At 34.3% G+C, this 21,159-nt stretch overlaps 3 protein-coding genes across 6 annotated transcripts; 2 read left to right on the forward strand and 1 right to left on the reverse strand.

Annotated features, from left to right (window-relative positions):
- Nucleotides 1-751: 751 nt before the first annotated feature.
- LOC140834377 (vacuolar-processing enzyme) lies at nt 752-3,828 on the forward strand. The gene is made up of 9 exons (XM_073199216.1): nt 752-1,018; nt 1,495-1,659; nt 1,727-1,883; nt 2,150-2,235; nt 2,342-2,541; nt 2,789-2,834; nt 2,897-3,115; nt 3,210-3,416; nt 3,538-3,828. The coding sequence occupies exons 1-9, from the start codon at nt 794-796 to the stop codon at nt 3,718-3,720; spliced, it is 1,488 nt and encodes a 495-aa protein (XP_073055317.1). The 5' UTR covers nt 752-793; the 3' UTR covers nt 3,721-3,828.
- A 134-nt stretch (nt 3,829-3,962) lies between these two features.
- Nucleotides 3,963-8,483, forward strand: LOC140834379 (uncharacterized). Of its 4 annotated transcripts, none has more exons than XM_073199217.1 (5): nt 3,963-4,521; nt 5,313-5,687; nt 6,700-7,075; nt 8,111-8,188; nt 8,265-8,483. In XM_073199217.1, exons 1-5 carry the CDS (start codon nt 4,415-4,417, stop codon nt 8,313-8,315), a joined length of 987 nt encoding a protein of 328 aa, XP_073055318.1. In that variant the 5' UTR covers nt 3,963-4,414; the 3' UTR covers nt 8,316-8,483. The 4 variants fall into 4 exon arrangements, with proteins under 4 accessions (XP_073055318.1, XP_073055319.1, XP_073055321.1 ...); XM_073199218.1 differs by having other exon boundaries at nt 4,398-4,521; nt 5,289-5,687; XM_073199220.1 differs by having other exon boundaries at nt 4,419-4,521; nt 5,318-5,687.
- Nucleotides 8,484-11,053: 2,570 nt separating this feature from the next.
- LOC140834380 (glycosyltransferase BC10-like) lies at nt 11,054-14,526 on the reverse strand. The gene is made up of 2 exons (XM_073199222.1): nt 13,138-14,526; nt 11,054-12,180 (listed from the first exon to the last, which is right to left on the reverse strand). The coding sequence occupies exons 1-2, from the start codon at nt 13,633-13,635 to the stop codon at nt 11,542-11,544; spliced, it is 1,137 nt and encodes a 378-aa protein (XP_073055323.1). The 5' UTR covers nt 13,636-14,526; the 3' UTR covers nt 11,054-11,541.
- Between the last annotated feature and the right edge of the window lie 6,633 nt (nt 14,527-21,159).

Below are 21,159 nucleotides of genomic sequence, written 5' to 3' on the forward strand. Positions count from 1 at the left end.
TTTTTTTTAGAAAAAGTAGAAAAATTAAAGAATGCTATATAATTATATATTCACATATTGGAATACTAATTTCTTTATGTGATATACAATTATTCCATCTAATTTATTTCCATGTACGTTAATTTGTTTCTCCATGGATTATAAATTTAAAAAACTTAAAATCTTAAACTTGATTTATAATGATATTATTAGAATATTTTACTACAAATAATTAATTAATTAAATTATTTTTACGTTCGTCGATTATAAATATTATAATGTGAGGAGTAATATGACATTTTTCTTTTTTTTTTATTCTCTTTTTGTGAAAAGAAGGGAAAAAACGAAAAAAAAAATTATAATATTAGTCATGGAAGTTGTCATGTTTTGGATTTTAATCTTGTAATTTCTCAAAATTTGGTTTCCATACATTAATTTGGATATTTTCTTGGTTTTGGTATTTTTTTTTCTGCCACAAACCACTAAATCCATTGAATATCATTTATATGGCATTATTTTCATGAACGAGAATAAAGCATATTTTACTCAAATTAAAATTTATCTCGTAAAAAAAATTAAAGCAAAATAACATCAATACTTCAAAATAAGAGGAAAAAAATCTGTCGTTTTTCATTATTTTTGTTTATGTATATTTAATGTGTGTAATATAAAGTTTTATTGTTGTCATGAGTATCAACGTAAAAAAAAAAAAAAAAAACTATATGCATGCATGTTTGTGCCTATAAATATGCACACTCATCTTCCGTGTATCTTCAAATTCCTAGAAATCTAAAATTCTCCCCGAGGAGGACAGATGATGATTCGCTACGCCGCCAGTGTAACCTATATCTTTGCTCTAATTTCTATCATAGTTCTTGCCGATGGCCGGGATAATCTCGGCAAGCTTCCTCCGCAAGCACGTAGATTCTTGGGTGCTAGCCTGTCGGAGGCCAATGCCAGTGATGCCGATGATTCCGTGGGAACGAAATGGGCTGTGCTGATAGCTGGATCTTCTGAATACTATAATTACAGACACCAGGTGATCAGCTCGTTCTTTGTGTACCTGAATTATTGAGCTCCAAAACTGATTCGGGAGTTGTAAGATGTGTGTTGTTGGTTCAACTTTTGAATCATTCCACTAAATTCGCCAAGATTCTAAGCTGCCTTCTAATGCTCACAAACTATATCGATATCGATTACTAAACTTGCCGGTTATCCTAGCATGTATGCTGTATGCATCCGTAATGAAGTTCTGCACGTCTGAACTTTTGTCCTAAGTGTTTGTATTGTGCTATATGTAGTAGTTTTTACAAGTTTTAGCAGAGCGTGTAGGCTTAAACCTGATGGGAGAAAGTCAGTACTGGATAGTTATTTTAAAGCATTCTTATTATTTTAGGATGCTTGAAATTAGAAAAATATTCTCTATCTTCCAAAGTTAAGAGAGAATAAAATGACTGAAAAAGGTATATTAATGATTATATCATCTTTTTGCGATTTTCCTGCAAATGTCTATAGGCGGATATATGCCATGCATATCAAATCCTGAAGAAAGGTGGCCTCAAGGATGAAAATATTGTTGTTTTCATGTATGATGACATTGCTTACAATGTTGAAAACCCCAGGCAAGGAATCATTATCAACCATCCTGATGGCAAGGACGTTTATAAGGGAGTTCCAAAGGTAATTTGCATTCATCAATAACTAGTCTCTTATTTGGAACTGTCCACCTCTTACTCTCGTTTAACAGGATTATGTTGGGGATGACGTTACTGCGGAAAACTTCCTTTCTGTGATTCTTGGGAACAAGAACGCGGTCAAAGGAGGTAGTGGGAAGGTTGTGAACAGCGGTCCTAATGATCATGTATTCATATACTATGCTGATCATGGTGGTCCAGGGGTTCTTGGTTGGTAACCTTCTTTTCAAATGTCTAGGAGGAAAGCCTTTTGTTATTGAATGTTATGACTAGGTGCCACATTTTTAGTGTACAAGTAGTATCCTTATTGTCAACGTTATGATGTCAATATGGCACCTTCGGACTGCATGTCCTAAGCTAATGTCGTTTTTCCTAACATTTGCGAAGATAGCCTTTGATTCGCCGCTTGCATTTCGCCACGACAGACGTGTTTACTCTAGCTTCTTGATTCATGTGATGTTTATTATAATTCTCAGGGATGCCTGTCGGTCCTTCCCTTTTTGCGGATGATCTGATCCATGTTTTGAAAAAGAAACACGCTTCTGGATCATATAAGAGCATGGTAGACTGGTTACCTGCTTATACCCCTAGCTCTATAAAATTTCTTCATCTGTCAAACGTTACATGATGTAAAATTTGGCTTGGCTGTTTATTTGAATTATTTACAGGTATTTTACCTTGAAGCTTGTGATGCTGGAAGTATATTTGAGGGTCTTCTTCCTGAAGGCTTAAATATATACGCAACCACTGCTTCAGATGCACATGAAAGTAGCTATGGAACTTACTGTCCTGGAGAGTATCCTACTCCTCCCCCTGAGTATGAAACCTGCTTGGGTGACGTGTATAGCGTTGCCTGGATGGAGGACAGGTGCGTATTAAGTGATTATGTATATTGAGAAATTATTTCCTGTACTAGGCCAACCAACTTGATCGAATGATCGCTTGTTGAAACACGCGTTTCGCAATGGCTGGGATTAAAAATTTATATTTAACTGTAAAAAGAGAAGGCAAAATTAAGGTGCTTTTAACCTGATATAAGGATGGTTGTTATTACTAGGAAACTCTCAGTTTACTTTTGTTCACTGACATGATCCACATTATGGCATTATGAACAGTGACAAACATATCCAGACCGAAACCTTGAAGCAACAATATCAACGGGTAAAACTTTGTTGTTGTTAGCTTTTTATATGGAACAGTATGTTATAATTTTCCTCCCACAGGTCAAGAAACGAGCTGCTGATAAAAAGTATAAGCCGGACATCTCCCATGTCATGCAATATGGTGATCTTAAGCTTAGTCCCGATAAACTTTCCACGTATTTGGGTTCAAATCCTGTCACTGATGCTCACACTTTTGCTGATGAAAAGTCTCTGAGCCCCTTCCCACCTTCAAGATCTGTCAACCAAAGAGATGCTGATCTTTTACACTTCTGGGATAAGGTTTACTATATTAAAATTTTGCAGAAGCTTGAGCTCGAGTTATATATGTATATGCATCATGGTTTCAAAATTTGTTAACTTCTTTCGTGGGCAGTTCCGTAAAGCTCCTGAAGGCTCTGCGAGAAAACTCGAAGCCCAAAAGCAGCTGGCCGAAGCTATGGAGTACCGATCTCATGTCGACAGCAGCATGAAACTCATTGGAGAACTTCTTTTCGGAACAACCAAGGGTCCTGAAGTGCTGAACACTGTTCGACTTGATGGACGACCTCTTGTTGATGATTGGGATTGCCTCAAGTCATTGGTAACTCATACACTCCGATCCCTTGACGAATTTTAGTCCAACTCAGAACATTTATCGAATTTTAGCCCAATGATCTAACGACCCCATCTCAGTAAATACCCCTCCCTTATGTTGTGTACAGGTTAGAACATATGAGACGCACTGTGGATCCCTGTCCAAATACGGTATGAAACACATGCGCTCTCTGGCCAACATCTGCAATGCTGGCGGGAATAGCGAGCAGATGGCGAAGGCGGCAGCACAAGCCTGCACCAGCTTCCCTTCTAATCCTTGGAGCTCCCTTCGCAAGGGATTCAGTGCTTAAATTGATTTCCCCTTGATATATCTTAACTTATAATAAAAAGGCTTCAATTTATTTATGTAATTGTCCTCTCGTATGTACTTGATTGGTTGTTACAACTTACACGGTCAATGCAATATAATATATGTATATAGTGAATATTTTGGGCATTTCTTGCATCTGGGAAACTTGACTTTTGCTGTATATATATATATATACTCATTGGCTAAATTCACTCAAACCAAAACTAGGACAATTTTGAAAATAAGTTTTTCGAAAAATAACATTTTTCAAATGTATGAAAAGATTAATTCTTTAAGAAAATATAACCAAAGATTATTTTGCTAACTACAGTCGACGCGACAGTGTCATGTAAAGTCCGTGACGGTGTTCCACAAATGTCAAGTTTGATCTAGAGTATTGTCTGGGCAAGATGTAAATCATAAAATAGTAAATATATATTTATTCTACAGCCTCCAAAATAGCTCTCGAAAAGCAGGGGTATCTTTTTTACTTATTTTTTTTCCTTTTTACAACAAGAAGAAATCCAGTCCAGGTTCTTCCTTTGGACTTTCGGAAAAATTCATCGAGCGGCATTTGATGAGTGGAAATGTGATGAATTCGTTATAATCAGATTATCTAAAACCTCTTGCTGCTGATAATAAAATTTTGTACGATTTGAGTTTACCTCTGGAAATGTTGCTGTATTTCTGTGTTGATGTTTTGTATCTCGGATGGCAGTCACTATTTTCAAGGTGTTTTTGAGAAGATACTGAAGCTTAGTTTTGTTGACAGAATTGTGAGGAAGGAAATATCAGTCCAGAGGTCTGTGATTGTATTTAATATACTTCCATTTGTTTCCCATTTATTTGGTTTTAATTTCTGTGATACGTAATTATTGTTTGGCATTTATATTCTGGGAGATTTTAGATCAGTTTCCGAGTTAAAAAGATCGGATTGAAGCTTTGATTTAGTGTTAGTTTCACTGTGAAAATTGGCCTATCACTCGGCGATTATTGTGTGTTCTATCATTTTTCTTAGCATTTATGGTGTCGATTCACCTCTCTTCAAGTTCATGAGAGGACTATCTGTTTTTCAATTATCTTTAAATAGCAAAAATGTTAAGAAAATGAAGATAATCAATCTGAAATTGTGGATTATTGTCTGTTGATCTGAGTTTTTTTTATCAGCTTTTGTAAAAAATTTGTGCAAATTTCCCCATCATGTTCTCTCGGGTTTCGTCTCTCCTCTTTGCTCATCGGTTTCCTTTTCTCCCAAACATTTTTATGGGTGGTTTTATTTTTACCATTAATCTGCCTTAAAACTGGTCGTTTAAATTTTCGGTCAGTTTCTCTCGATCATGTTTAAACTCTCCTAGCCAAACAGAACATAGTCCAGAGAACCACAAAGCCGCACAATGTAGAGTCGTAACCATATTTGCCTACATTTTTCATTTCCGAGATCAAAATCTCATCACAAGATAGTGATTAAGATATTCATAAATGCAAAAACATATCGACTGCCCTTTATTGGATCTTCCCATTTTCACCTATTCTCTGTTTCTTTTGTACTGTAATTCAACCCAACTTCAGATAACAAAGCATCATCACTCACAGGTTAGACGAGCAGGAGATGAAGAACCATGTAAATATCACTGGCAGAGACGGGTTTTTACTCGGACCTGAAGCTAGGTCAGCTCCATCGAAGTCGCCTGACTTCGTGTTGCAGTGGGGGAACCGGAAAAGGCAACGATGCACAAAAGCCCAGGTGAAGGAGCATGGCGTTGGTAATGGACCGTCCGGTTCGGGACCGGTTCATCGTGGAACGACCCTGGTCAACAGAAGGGTAGTTAGATCGGATCCGAATAATAGTGAAAGGTATCCGAATTCGCATCAGCTAAAAAATCGTGGTGCTGGCAAGAGTAACGGCGGTGGAAATGGACATCTAAATCTCCGCCAGCGGCCGGCTTCTCCATCCCATCGAACTCCGAGGTAATTTTCTCGTACTTCTTCAATGCTTTCTACGTGTTTTCTTGGTGATTTGTTCTTTTGCGAAAGATTTTAAGCTTTTTATTGACCTCAGAATCACTTGAAATCATATTTCATGTACCTTTCAAGATTCTCTTCTATGTTGCTTGGATGAGTTGTTTTTATTCATGCCCAAATAGTTTCACTGGTAGCCTTGATTAATTGATGAACTCGTAAACAAATCAAGACGTAGGGCCTTCTAATCTTTGTTAGTGAAATATTTTTTTTTGTTTTTGTGCTAATATCGTTTTGCAAGTTTGCTCTGTCAAGCTATCAAATTTTAATCATAGTGTATTTTATTTTATTTTATTTTTTTCAGTTTTAGTCTTTTTTTCAATACACTAATGTCGCAACACGAGCATATACATATAGTGCACGATAAAAAAAAAAATTAATTTTAAAAAAATGAAGAATACATTATTAAAATTGAAATAATAAGAATATTAAAATCACAAAGAAATTGGTATATGACAAAAAATGAAATTTTCTTATCGTATGAAAAAAGTAAAAATAAAATAAAATTGAAAAAAAATTACCGGTTTATTTGGCCCAGTTATCAGTACGTCATAGGATTTGATAACCTTCAGGTAACCTCGAGTGCAAAGCGGCAAAGCCCAAACCAGAACATCTCTCCTCGTAGAGATCCAGTTTTTCTACGCAAGCCTAGATAGTATGTAGATACAACAAGCTAGGCTCCTGATTTTCTAATCCGATTCCGACCATATAAGGCTATTCTTGTAATTTCGTACGCTACATGTGAAATCTTTTACTTTTTACCAATCTTCTTTTGTGTCATGGATAAAAATAATTGGAGTCTTGTTGCCACTTTGTATGGTAACTTTTGTGGGTAATCAATTCCTTGATGGATTATGAATCATTGTATTTGCTTATTTTATTTACTCTGTACATGTGATGTGCTGTGGATATTGTTCTGCTTACTCTTGTTATTTGTGTTCTTTTTCGTTGTTTTAATCAGGAATTGCGCGAGTTCAACTGGTATGAGGGGACAGAGCAATGGAGTGAGGGGATTGGTTTCCCCCGATAGAGGTGACAAGAAAGGAGGTGTTGGTGGCAATTTTCACATGAACAAGAATAATGACTGTACTGATAATAATGACCACCACCACCACCACACAGGCGGCGGCGGCGGTTCTGGGTCACCGGAGACAGATCACGGCGGCAGAAAAGGAGGGTCATCCTCTGGTGTGGCAGGGATCACTGCCTTGTGGCTGCCTAAGTTTGTGATACCCTTGACAAATAAGGAGAAAGAAGAAGATTTTATGGCAATCAAAGGGTCCAAGCTGCCTCAAAGACCCAAGAAGCGAGCAAAGTGTATTCAACGCACTCTCAATGTAAGTTCTTCAGTTATCCCGGAATTCTTTTGATAATCCTTTTTAGAGTATTTTCATGCGCCTATTGCTACTCTTGACATTTGATTCTATATATATTTTTAATTATATTTGACTAAAAACTAGTTTACGATTTAAGAAGCTACCAATTATTACCATGGGACATGTTAAGATTCGCTCAATATTTAGGGCTATGGGGCACCCTGATTCCGTAGATAAAAGACTGAGCCTTGATTATTTTCTAGCAAAAAGTGCAAATGGACAACTTTAATTTAGTGAGCTCCACTAAAACATATCAACCGGCTACCTGTGGAAAATTACGGTAGAAATTTCAAGAATAAAGTACTTTTATGTATTTTATTTAATATCCAAATTCCAAAACCATTAGATTAAATTAATACCACTTCTATTTAAGATTAATATCTTGATTGGTGATGATTGCTATGTGGGGGCTGAGGCATTAATAGACGTGACAAAAGGGGCCGCTAGAAAACATGTAAGGCGAACATAGCATAGTGAAATTTATGCCTTCACGTGTCCATTTTCCCATCCGTTGGTTTGTTTATTTATTTACTTTAACTGGAGAGAGGGAGAGTGCATTTAATATTGGGATGTTTTTATATTTTCGAGTGTTCGTTTCTTTCCTTTTCAAATGTGCCAGTCCATAAATTGGTGCTGGTGGGGACTACCATTTCGTACATCTTCTATTGTTCAGTGGGAGGAACCCATCCTGCATGACCCACGTTGGCTACTAAACAAAGCGAAACAAGACAGAGGAAGCACATTAATTTGGGTTGTCTTGGCGTCAAACATGGGAATCTTAAGCTTAAAGCTATCACATATTATTATTTTTAACCAAACTTAATGATTCAATATGCTAAGCTGGATCCCCCAACCTTCTCCTTCAAACCAAAATCAGTAAAGGAAGTAGAACTGTTGAATTTTGATTGGAAAAAACAAAAACATCTTAATCTTAAGTTCTAACGAGGTTATGGGGTACTAGTAGATCATTAACTTATATTAGTTAATTTTTTGCAGCTTGTAAGTCCAGGTGCATGGTTATGCGATTTAACCCTAGAAAGATATGAAGTCCGAGAGAACAAAGTTTTCAAGAAGGTACTCCATTTCTGGGTACCATTATTTTCTTAACGTGTCACTTTTTGTAAAGTATGGCACTTTGTTTCAATGTCAGAGGCCAAGAGGGTTGAAGGCGATGTGCAACATGGACTCGGAGTCGGATTAGACCAATTTATAGGAAGTTACAAATGAAAGAGATTGGTAGTAGCTAGCTGATCGAGATTGATATCCTCGAATAGTTTCCAAGTTTGTGACATAAGACTCTTGGCATCTCCTCGGAGAAACTCATGTAAACAAACTATACACATCACAAGTTTCCTTGTGTTTATACCCATTTTGTCTAAATGGGTTCAATTCCTTTTTAAAATTTATACTTTAAAACATGTTTATTTTAAGCAAGTTACATCAGTCTCCAAAGAAGCATTATCTATATCGGATGAGTCTATGTTATACCGAGAGTAGACTACTCCCGGTATGTTTACATGCATAAAATGATCCATCAACTATATCACTGGACAATAGTCAATATATTTTTATTTTAAAGTAAAGATCATCTTATACAATACAAAAAATAAAAAATAGATCTTTCGATCTCGTATAGACTCATCCGACTATATCTATATACAAGTAAAAAGGAAAATATTATGGACTCATCATCTCAATACACTGCATCCACAAACTGATCCAAATAGTAGGTTGACAAGTCATAATTGGTGGTCTCCCTCAAATTAAAAATTCGAATCACCCAGAATTTCAATGTTTTAATATTATTATATTCAGATTCTCATAGTATAAGTTGCTGCTGCGTTAATGAAATCTTGAATTCAACACACATGTAACTTTTCAAAAATAGCAAAAAGTGTAGGTTAATAAGCCTGTCGTTTTATTACTTTGAGATGAATATTTTAAGATTTAGGCATCAAAACTTCTTCAAAAAACAATTGATGTAAAAATATTTCGAACTCTGGAAAATGTGATGAAAGAAATATGACATATATATAATGTTCCGATGGAATGCGTAGAATAAAATGATAATTACCTGTTATACTCTTATCTATGAATTTAAAGCATTAAAAGAATTCAAGAAGGATTCAAATTTTGAATCGACGTTCGTGGAAAGTTGCGGGAACCCTAGTAAGTATGAAACCAGAATAGAACCACAACGAAACAAATATCATACATATAACAGTAAATCAAACGAATTCATAAAATGCACATAAAAAAATAAAAATAAATCGATAATTAATTCTTATACAATCCCCTGAAACGAAATATGATCACAGACAATTAGCCACACACCAAATCAACAGATATGCAGTAGAAAAGCGAATCAACTAAAAAAAGCCCCGGCCTGTAGAAGCACTCCACAATACGTGTAGGAGTTCCGTAAAGGCGTTCACATCCTGAGCGCAGAGCCAAAGACAAACGAAACTACGGCGACGGCGCAACCGGCGGCGATGGAGGGTAATGGGATACCGGCGGATGAATCAGGAGCCGGGGCCGGTGATTCTTGAGCTGCAGAGCTCGCGATCATAGCGAAGATCGCGACAGACAACATCGTAACGATGAAAATTCTGGACTGTGTCACCGCCATTGCGCTTCCAGCTCCTGCCTGTGTATTCGCGTTAGAGAGAATGAAGCACAGAATATCTCTGAAAGTAATTGGCGGAGCTGAGAGAGGGATAGGGTCTGGATTTATACTGCTGGGATTTGAGGTGCCAGGTTTCGGGCAGAGGGAATGTTTTGCGGGCAGCTGCCCGGATATGTAAACCACCCATTGGGGGAGTGACAGCTGGATATAGTGGCAGACAACAACGATTCGCCAGGGTGGTTACGACGTCGCATAAAGTGATTCAATGTTGGGGAATGACGTTTTCACCCTCTCCTTATTAGCTGTTCCTAGCTACGCTCATGTTGTTCACATGGATGCACGTTGAGACTCGATCGTTCTTTGTTGGCATTAATGGGATAAAAACAACCCTGAAATCTTTGTGCCAACGGCTCAAATTGTTCATTTGCTGGAATTGTTTTTTGAGAATAACACAAATGAGACGAAGACAATAAATCATCACATACAATATTAGAAAACTAATTAGGGAAATCATTGTGAGACTATTCAATATTTGTATCTGATCGAAAGACATATCGGACGAGATAGTGCGCCACTTCCTTATCTGATATCCTCATTTGGTTTCTAGATAACATTTCTGGACCTCTAAAAACTTCCTGAATTTCCAACAATAAGTTGTCATGAAGTTGATAGCACTAACCACATTGAGTGAATCAAAGTAAAAGCACATTTTTTATAGCCGGAGACCTAGCAGTTCCGTCTTTTTCACTTAATCCAAATTCGAACTAGCCAAATAAATCGCACCGAGCAAGTCATGTGCGACAATTCACCTAAAAAAGTATTGATAGGAAGAATCGAACTCATAACCACTGGTTAAATACTCATTTCCTCCATCAACTTAAATATCTCTTGAGCTTGTTATCTTATATTTTGATTCAATATCAGTATGTTGGAATTTTTCAACGTTTCGTACAATTTGGACGTGTTTTTTTACAATGAAATTAATATAACAGGGAAAAAAACATTTGTTTTTTGATACTATTGGCGGGGATTTTTCTAACCCACTTCTGGTAATGTTTCCTACGTTTAATTGAGGTACACTAAACTAGTTAATTATATAGTCCGTTCGAATTATTTTGATTGAGCCCTATTTATGGTAAAACAAACGAATGCCCCCAAGTCATTTTATTTTCGTGATGAGATATATATTAAATTGTCATTAATTTGAAACAATTTCTGACACAATGCATTAAGTGTGTTCGAATTCAGTACGAATCCTAAATTTATTTGAATCGGTGTCATTAATTTGGTTGGAAGTAACTCAATGGGAACAATTTCTGCTTGAAAATGTGAGATTAGCTCTTATCATGCGTACCTACTAAAATAAAAAGGTTCAAATTTTGAGCATATAGTTTTCAAACATGTACCCACATCTAAGAACAAATATCAACCATTAGATTCACTCTGACGGTTGAACAATCAGACTCGTGAAATTAAGCCCGGATTCCTGGCCCGGCTGTTGCTCATAAAATTTGATCTACGCGGCGCCGCGACCAGACTCAGTTACTCTGAAGTTTCTTCAATTATGTATACAAAATCAAATCATTATTCGACAGACGTAACAAAGCTACTAGGACGAAGCGGACCAACTGGTGTTTATGCAATTTAAACATGTCAAAGGACGTATGTGCAAAAAAACAAATATCTATATTCGCAAGATCTTGAGGACAAACTACGATTAGGGCTCTATATCCTATACAACTAGAAGAAGTTCAAAATGCGGGCGCTGTATAATCCTAACTGCACTGTACCGTTTTCCATGTCAAAATCCCAAGAACTTTGGTGCCAACAGGAATAATGGTTCCAATGCACTTGGTGAGAACTTTCTTGCAAAAAGATGACATACTGAAGAGGAATTATCATTGTATGAGCACTCCATCCCTTCAAGAACCCTCTTCATGAATTCCTCCGTGATATCTGTGCTGCCGAATGTCGCTGGATGGGCCCCACCCCTTGACCAGTCTACCCAAGTGATGCTTCGGTTTGCCAAGAGATTTGGTGCACGAATTGTCAACATGGTCGGAAAATAATGTTCGTCAACGTAGCAGTGTGGTTTGCAGAACTCCAAAAATTTTGGGTAGAATTTTGTGTCCTCGATGACAAAGAGAGCCAGTTTTCGGTTGAGTTCAAACCATTGAGATCCTTTGCGCCATTGGGTAATGTTAACCTCTGGTAACATGTTGTAGTTGTATCGTCCTCTCCCATATGGCCCGGGGTCATCAAATGCACCGATGAAGCTATATTTGGACCTCGTTAAGTAGTTGTAGATTGTTGTGAAATTGTAAAGGGGGATGCAAGATTCAGAGAGCAGGACGAATCGTTCATTGGAAATGTCAAGTAAGGCATTAGCAAGAAGTCTTCTCTCGGCATCACACATACTCATCTTTCCCCATTCCGAGACCTGAAACACAGAATCCATGCATCATAAGGAGCTCGATAAGATTAAACCAAAACCAAGTACAGATCGTGCGTTATAATATTAGGGGCTTTCATTCTTCTCCTTGAAGTTTGGGCAGCATGCTCAAATAGAAAGCCTTTTACATGTTGTGCCCTATGTTGGTAGCATCAATGCTCAAGTTGTTCGGTATAGACTGTATAGTTATAGATGTGGTACAGCAATCGAGGAATGGGGCTTAAATTGGTATAGATTAAAAGACCAGATTATTCATGATAATTGGTTACAACTTCTGGATTACCCGCAAGCAAGTAGTCTTACATTCTGTAGAGGATGCCTATATGCTCCTACGGTCTCTAAAGACATGCCTATCAGCCTGTGTGAAGTAACAAAGAAATATATTCTTCCCAAGGCTCTAACCCAAGATTTAAAAGTGATAAAACAGATCGCACAATATTTAATTGAACGCTATGTCTTGACACAATATGTTATTTGGTAGAACATCTGCTGAGAATATTCCATCAACATACTGCATACATAAGCAAGGAGAGATACAGATGATCACATGTAACTGGCTGCCTGGCGCCTGCACAGCTTGATTCACCCCAACTATTACCCAAGTAAAAAGGTTTACCATAAAAAGGGGAGATGATACAAAGGAGCCTAAAGATTTACTTAAATCCAATAACATATACATTTACAACTAACAATAGGACACTGAATAAACTACTTCACAAGATTATCACAAAACAAGCTTGTCCAGCTGAGGTTACTCAGGAAATAATAGGTATGCCTATTCCCTATCGTGGACAGAGCAAACATTGGAGACCAGCAGCAAAAAAGCCCCACATCGGCAAGGACTTAAGTTAATGGTGTCCTCTAACTACAATAAAATCAGTTATGATGCTAACAAATGAAAGAACATTCAATTCAACATAAAAAAGAAAATGGCACTACACATACCTGACTCGGTATTTGCCTCCCATAAAACACGGATGATGAAGGGAAATCAGCCTTAAAAGTCGGTAGGGAATGAATATAGATGGAATACAGCCCCTCATGCCCCTTGAAAAACCTCTCCCAAAGAGGAAATAATGGCAATGGTCCTTTAGTCAAGAACATGAACGCAATCTTTGGAACCCTTTCAAATGGATATTTCTTGACTCGAGGTACCAATGATGCTCTCCAAAACAACTCCTTGTCACTCATTCCGTGCATTGCATCAGAAGGAGGCTTGATCCAATTGTCTAAATTTTTCCCTTCTTCAGGGCAGGGCACCAATCTAGGCCTCGAAATAGCCTCTGTATTATAAGCTCCAAAATATCTAATCATGTAGATACTAACTACAGAGAATGTAAAACACAGAACAAGAAAAGGTACCAGCAATCGAAGCAATCTGTGTGGCAAAACCCTAGAATGGCCTACCCGGTTCACAACATTAGGATCCTTGCCTTCTTCCATGTATATAATATCTCTAATCCAACTTAGAGAACAATCTACACCAAATAAATTCCCCTGAGAATTCCAATCCCAGCTTACAAAACCCTCCAAAGGAAGAAACTTAACCCAAGAAAATCCAAGCCCAATTCCTGAATAAGAGGCAATTCACATATACCTAGAATGATTCAATCCGCCTAATCAATCTGTTCAATGGATAGCACCAAGAAAAATCCCACAATTGAGAAACTTTTCACATATAAAACCTAAAACCCATAATTTTTTTTGTAACTCCAAGATCAAATAGATCCAAAAAAAAAAAGAAATTTACCCAATAATATATAAAACCAAAGCGTGATCTTTCCTAGGCAGCAAGGCAGGGGAAGCTATTGGGTACTCAAAGTTGTTACCTTGTAGTGCGAAGAAAAAAATTGCCAACTATTAGAAACCTTTCAACTCATAAAAAGCTATAAAGACGTACCATACATTAACAAAAGAAACGAGTGACCCGTCAAGGTCACTACCATAACTTTAAAAAAAGATAAACACGGTAGGACAAAAAGTTCTCGGACATAAAATCGCGGAACCAGATTCAAGGTAATCAAAACCCGCAAATCTGCAGTTTTCACTGTAATTGGACAGACCAATAATCTGATTTCCTTGATTCAGTCTCCCTCGCTAAAAACACGCCAAACTAAACGTCCGGATGAAATTGCTGGAGAGAATAAATCAAAGAACCGATTATTACTAGACAAAAATCGTCGGTGAAAAGTGAGAACAAAAATCGGGACGTGAAAAAATATACGTGGGTGGAGAATCCAGAGGAATTTTGGTAAGATGGCTCTAAAGATTGTGTTTTTCTTAAGATACTCGCGTGCTTAAAAAAGGGGATCCGCTGTGGGTGCTGGAATTGGTGAAATACTTTTATTGTAAGTTTAATCAATGAGTAGGTTTGTAGTGATATAATTTGACCAATTTTTATTCGACAGATAAACTCTGTTGATTTTCATAATAAAAAATAATAATAAAGTTTTTATCTTAATTAATAAGTTACTTACTCTGCAAACGATTTATTCTTATTTAGGGGAAACAAAAGTATTTAGATGCTATTTTTATTTAGTATCTACACACAATGTCAGAATTGTATGTAATATAAAAATAAGCAATTTTATTCATTTTCGGACGAACTTAATATAGTTAAAGACATTAAAACGAGTCGTTTGGTTGACCAGCTCATCCCACCCACCCTAAAAAAATGTGATTTAAATTTAAGTGTATATATAATTTTTTTTGAATATTACAATTTACACAGATGTATAAAAACATAAAATCACACACATTATAAATGCATAAGTTTTATTGAACACAATTAATACATATTATATCGATATTAAAATTACAAATTAAAAAATATATAAAAATTGATAAATAATAAAAATTTATTAAATAATAGTATTTATTATATCGGTTAATTCGGTTAATCGATTTAAAAATTTTGAAAACCGTAACCGAACCGAACTAACCGATACAACCTGAATTTTTTTAATTTGAAAATCGAATTTCCGAAATAACCGAACCAAGTTGCCGAATTGACTCGGTTTGATCGGTTATTTCGATTTAACCGAAATCTTGTTCACCGCTAATGGTAACTGTATGGAATGTATTGGGACATAATAATTAATAAAAACAAAATTTCTAGAAATTAGTTAGTAAAAAGATAGATGAAATAATGCATTAATTAACCAAAATATAAATTGTTTCACGAGCACAAATTTCACTTAAATACAATAAAAATATTTATATCATGTTCTTACTTTATAATACTCAAGAATATATAAATTTAAGATGTTATTTACAAAAATGTCAAATTCAGTTATTAATTATTTTTAATAAATTATTCTCCAATAAATATTCGTTATTTAATTGGCCGGGGATTTCCTCTCTTATTCTTTTATTTGTAGTTTCATAATATTTTGGGTTTATTAAGGAATTTATCTGTTAACCTTCTAGATAATAATATTAATAATAACAATAATAATAATAATGGGCACATGATTCTGTGGTAGACGATTATTAGGAAAACAATTATAAAATTATTATTTTATTTATTGCTTTATTTATTTATTTTTATTTTTATGAACCTCGAAGTATAACTTTTCTAGCCGCATTAATGTTGTCGGGGCCGAACGATGACATGCCAACAACCCCTTTGGACAAGAGTGTCCTACTTCATTTGACTCTATTTTTATTATTATTTATTTTTAAAAAAATTATAGGAATTGACTATATCGAATATATATTTAAGTGTATATATATATTTTTTTGTTTGCTTTTTTTCTTAATCTATATATATTTAAGTGTGTGTGTGTGTGTATATATATTGTATGTTTTTTTCTTACAGATTAAGAAAAAAAGCAAAGTTTAAAATAAATTTAATATTCTACTCATATTTGATTCATTCAAAAATTGGTTGCATATTTTCTAAAATTTAGTTAATAATGAAATATTGATAAAAAAATTAAAAAACATGTAGAAATTTTAGTATATATTTGGGACCACGGAGAAAAAAATGAAATATATACTTGGAAAAATACAAAAAATGTTCATTGGCGGATGGTGCCAATATAAAAAATTCAAAAACATAATATTAAATTAAGCATAGTTTTTAAAAAAAACAAAAATTGAAATACATGTTTTTTGTCTCCACCTTTTCCCAAATAACTCTCATCGTATTTTACCCAATAATTCGACCTCCACATTGTGCCACGATTAGATTTTCTATATTCGATCATTAATACGTGCGTCCAATTAAGGTATTCATCCCACTATGTTCATAATGTTACATAAAAATAATAACAAAGCTCTCGATTGGATTCGCAAAATGTTCGAACTCGACATTACTCTCATGATGTGTTTGGTTGAGTGGATTAAATAAAGATAGATTAATAGTCAAATATTTATCGTTAAAATTTTAAGATGTTTTAATAAACATTTTGACCCGGTTTAAGATCCAATTTTATGGATAGATATTTGATTAATAAAATTAGATCTTAAACCGGGTCAAAATGATTATTAAAACATCTTAAAATTGTAACGATAAATATTTGACTATTAATCTATCCTTATTTAATCCACTCAACTAAACACACCCTCAGAGTATATCATGGTAGTATGTCATTAATTGATATTACTCCATGTACAAATCCGATGAAAACATTCGTTCGAAAATCACATCTAAATTGAATCGAGGAATTTCATAGAGAAAGAGTCTGTATAAATCCTGATTTTGATGGTGGAAATATAAGATTTTAATTTATCGCTGAAGGAAGTTATAAAATTACGATTGAAATTTATTTTTTGTATAATTATGATAAATATTATTATTTTTTATTCGACACATTTGAACTTTGTTTTACTTGATTTATTAATTTTCCCTAATTTTTATAAATGTTTTTTTTTCGGGAACTAAGAGTCACGTGTTATGTTTTCGAAAAATAAAATAAAATCAAAAGATTTCGTATTCAGAATCATTTTTTATAATGTTATGGTGGCCCAAAGAAGCTCTACAGGGCCCAAACAATTCAAAAGAGGCCCAGACCAATTTAGCAGCATACGATTTTTGAAACCTTGGTCGGTTTGGATTTATTCAGAAAATTATTCTTGAAAGCGAAGTCATTTAATAACAATAACTAATTAAGTTTTATTAATTGAAAATTATCTACCACAACTCATCGCTTCCAATTTAAGATACGTGGTTTCAGAGTATATTAAAAATATATATTTCTTCTGATACAAAAACTCGAGATTATAACATGTGTCAATTTTATGATAAAGATCCAGACTTTTGAAAAATATTAAATTTTTACCGAGAAATATTATATTTTACAATACGATATGAACCAATTTAACTTATCTTACAAGAGACTTATTGTAATGTCCGGTTACTTTATGTTCTTACCGGATTCATTATGAGCTACTACTCCTTGTGTTATGCATATGAACATATTGACATCGATTGATATATTGATATTGAGATTGAATATGGTTTCTACATTGTCCATGATATATTGAGAATGAATATGTGTCTAAATAGTGATAGTAAAACGTGTATATAAATTAGTGTAATGGATGTTGGTACTGAAATGCAGGAAATGAGATGAAAAATATGGCAGTTCTTACGGTTTTTTGTATAATTATCTGAATATGAATCCCATTGATACGAGTCCAAGTTCATTAAAAAGATAAAAAAAAAAATAGAGCTACATCTTTCATGTTTTGGGTTTTGTTCAAATCATTGTGGAAGACAAGCCAAAAGTGCTCTAAAATGTGTCGTGTGTATCGTCGTTTTTGCACTGACACGTGTTGGGAGAATGATCACAACTCTTTACTCGGATATTCAAATGACACGAGGCCAATTGGAGATGAAAGTCAAGACATAGAGCTACAATTTTCATTTGACCACATTTTTTTCAAATTATGAAGGGAAGATGTTTATTTTTAGCAAACACTGATGAGACTGTGCAGTGGGCCTCTCAACGGTCAAATTTAACCGCTCTGGCGCCTCTGTACCAAATTTTAGGTATTTTAACAGAAAGACTCACCCGGGGAGGCCATTTTCAACCGCCCTAGCACCCCTGGACAAAAGTTTGAGTTAAAAACATGATTTTTGTGATTTCAATGGATAATGATCGATTGTTTCAGTTTTGCATCATTTCACCATAAAAAATAAAGGAGAAAACAAGGGTTTGCCAAGTTCTTCCTCTCAAGTGATCTTTCGTATTTTCTTCTTCCTCAAATTAAAGCTAGAATTGAACTATCCACCACAAGAGCATTTTACGGTTGTAAGTATTCACATATTGAATGTTGGTTTTCATATGTAGAAGACCATATAGAGTAACTTTTAACCATATGCTTAAATATAAAGGTAGTGATGGAATTATTGAAGTATTTTACAGCGTAGGACCATGAAACTTTATTCTACTAGTGTTCTTAAGCTTGGAAAGTAAGTTGACATGTTTTTGAAGTAATACATGCGTAATATTATGAGTTTCAAATGTTTATTGATTATTACTATATGTAATTTGTTAATATGTTTATTGATGAAAACATATCACATATTCATTGTTATGTATTAGATATGAAAGATCACGAATGTTCAAGAGATGTGATATGATATGAACATGAAAATTGTACTAAATGAATGAAACAAGTTATTATATGATATACGAGCTCGGTGACATCATAAGTGGTTTTGAGGCCACAAATCCTATTGGCCCATACATGTTCATGAATCGTGGGGTTGTCACAGGACACCCGGACTGTCATTACAGTATTAGCTATATAATAAAGTAAGTACGGTAGTAAAGGTCAACTAATGAGGTTCAATTACAAAAAGTAAAATGTTTACATGCTATGGATGAATTTATGATATGAAATGATTTAAGAATTCATTGTTGATCACGACTTTGATATATATGCTCATTCTATGCATTTTGACATGTATAAATGTCAACTTACTGAGTTTTATAAACTCACGTAGCTCATATATTACAAGAGCAGGCAATGAAAATGAGTAAGATGTCGGTTCACCAATGGATGCTTGTGAAGTTTCTTATCTCGACAAGAACATGGACATGTTATTGTCATGACTTCCACATATATGTATTATTGTTGATTTTATGTTAGGGTTTGAAACAAGTATTAAGTTGTCTATGTCTATATGTATAACGGTGAAGATGTGTGTTCGTATATAGAATGAATTTAAAAAATCGTGGACGAAATGTCTGTCTTGTAATCATGCTGATGTAAATGGGTTTATGTTTATATATATGAGTTGTGGAATACAAGTTATTTGATTTTAATTGTTGCTTGTGTTATAGGATCGTCCAAAATATAGGGACATCATGTCGAAATTTTTATAAACCATCAAATTAGTGCCCATAGTTTGGATTGTTCTAGATATCGATATATCTATCAAACTCTATTTTAATTATGAGCATAAATATCATTAGTCATGTCAAGCATAGAAGAAGGGTGTTACCCTTATTTTGCTCAAATCATTTTTTAAAAAAGCAAAAACTTGTATGAGACGGTCTCACGGGTCGTATTTGTGAGACGAATCTCTTAGTTGGGTCACCCATGCAAAAGTATTACTTTTTATGCTAAAAGTATTACCTTTTATTGTGAATATGGGTAGGGTTGACCCGTCTCACATATTATGATCCGTGAGACGGTCTCACATGAGACTCACCCCTTTAAAAATACAAAACTTTAATAATAACTAAAATGATCTGAATAATTTTGTGAGAAAATTATGATCAATAAATTTATTTTTAGTTTTTAAAAACACAATGATATTTTAAAAAACCGCCCCTTATATGTGATAAATTATTTCAATATAATTTCCTAAGAAAATCTACAGTAGCAATAATGATAATAAATGATAAATTAAAATAAAAAACATAAGTAGTATTATCTTAAAATACAATATCCACGCATTTTTTCGTAAAAAAAAAAACTTAACATTTTTATGGTTTAAGAAGTTGAAATTCATATAAAAGTTTAAATTTCCAATATATATCTCTCATTTCCATTTGAAAATATAAAATCTATTTCATCATTTTATCTCAAACCACTATAATTATGTACATGAAAAATAGTTTATTAATATTGAAATATACTTGTGTAATATAAGTACTAGATCAATATTTGTAATTAACTACTAATTTGTATTGTAACCAAATAACTAATTAATTTATAATAAATATACTAATAATTTATTTAATTAACATGATTTATCAAAAAATAACGAGCATAAGTGTCATAAAAAATACTATTTATCACATGTCATGATCAAGCTAATATTAGACCTTTGATCTAGAAGAGCTGGATACAGTGGCAAACCCATCGTGTTTTCGTGTGTTTTGGAGCTGTGTTTTCGTGTGTTTTGGAGTTTGGAAATAAAAATAAATAAATTGTAAAATAAATATTATTAATTTTGAATATTGTTGGCTTTTTCACATGTTTTAAAGCTTGGAAAAATATGGAGAATTGAACCTTCGAGTATCGTGCTGATAACGTGTTAAAAGTAAAAATTTATGGTAAAAAGTAAAAATCTCAAATCACAAAATATATTAAAATACATATTTATAAAATTTTGTCTACTCAATTGTGTTTTTCTTCACAAATTGATAGACCTATTTATAAAATTTCTTTAAAATAATCCAAAAATAATATTATTACATATTTTATCACACATTAATTATTTAATATTCAATCTCTTATGTTCAACCATATGTAAATATCCTAGGTAAAAGTTTGTGTGAGACGGTCTTACGGGTTAATTGTTAATATTGGTAAGGTTGACCCGTCTCACATTCGTGAGACGGTTTCACATGAGACCCACTCAATATCCTAATAACTAATAATTACTGCTGCTCGCATGGGCTTAGCTCAGTTGATCAGCAGCAATAAATCTTGGAGCAATGACCAGAGATCGAGTCTAACAAGTTGCAGTGTGGGAGTTAAATTCTCTCCAATAAGGGGGAG

The sequence above is a fragment of the Primulina eburnea genome, chromosome 6 (assembly GCF_022965805.1).
Source record: "Primulina eburnea isolate SZY01 chromosome 6, ASM2296580v1, whole genome shotgun sequence".
NCBI lineage: Eukaryota > Viridiplantae > Streptophyta > Magnoliopsida > Lamiales > Gesneriaceae > Primulina > Primulina eburnea.

What these genes read in the sequence shown, in the direction of transcription:
- LOC140834377 (XM_073199216.1), top strand. Translation starts at nt 794, where the DNA reads ATGATGATTCGCTACGCCGCCAGTGTAACCTATATCTTTGCTCTAATT. An exon ending in TTTTACACTTCTGGGATAAG is followed by an intron (nt 3,116 to 3,209) that starts GTTTACTATATT and finishes TTTCGTGGGCAG; the next exon opens with TTCCGTAAAGCTCCTGAAGG. An exon ending in GGGATTGCCTCAAGTCATTG is followed by an intron (nt 3,417 to 3,537) that starts GTAACTCATACA and finishes TGTTGTGTACAG; the next exon opens with GTTAGAACATATGAGACGCA.
- LOC140834379 (XM_073199217.1), top strand. Translation starts at nt 4,415, where the DNA reads ATGTTTTGTATCTCGGATGGCAGTCACTATTTTCAAGGTGTTTTTGAG. An exon ending in AAGGAAATATCAGTCCAGAG is followed by an intron (nt 4,522 to 5,312) that starts GTCTGTGATTGT and finishes CATCACTCACAG; the next exon opens with GTTAGACGAGCAGGAGATGA. An exon ending in CCATCCCATCGAACTCCGAG is followed by an intron (nt 5,688 to 6,699) that starts GTAATTTTCTCG and finishes TGTTTTAATCAG; the next exon opens with GAATTGCGCGAGTTCAACTG.
- LOC140834380 (XM_073199222.1), bottom strand. Translation starts at nt 13,635, where the DNA reads ATGGAAGAAGGCAAGGATCCTAATGTTGTGAACCGGGTAGGCCATTCT. An exon ending in GGAGGCAAATACCGAGTCAG is followed by an intron (nt 12,181 to 13,137) that starts GTATGTGTAGTG and finishes TCTGTGTTTCAG; the next exon opens with GTCTCGGAATGGGGAAAGAT.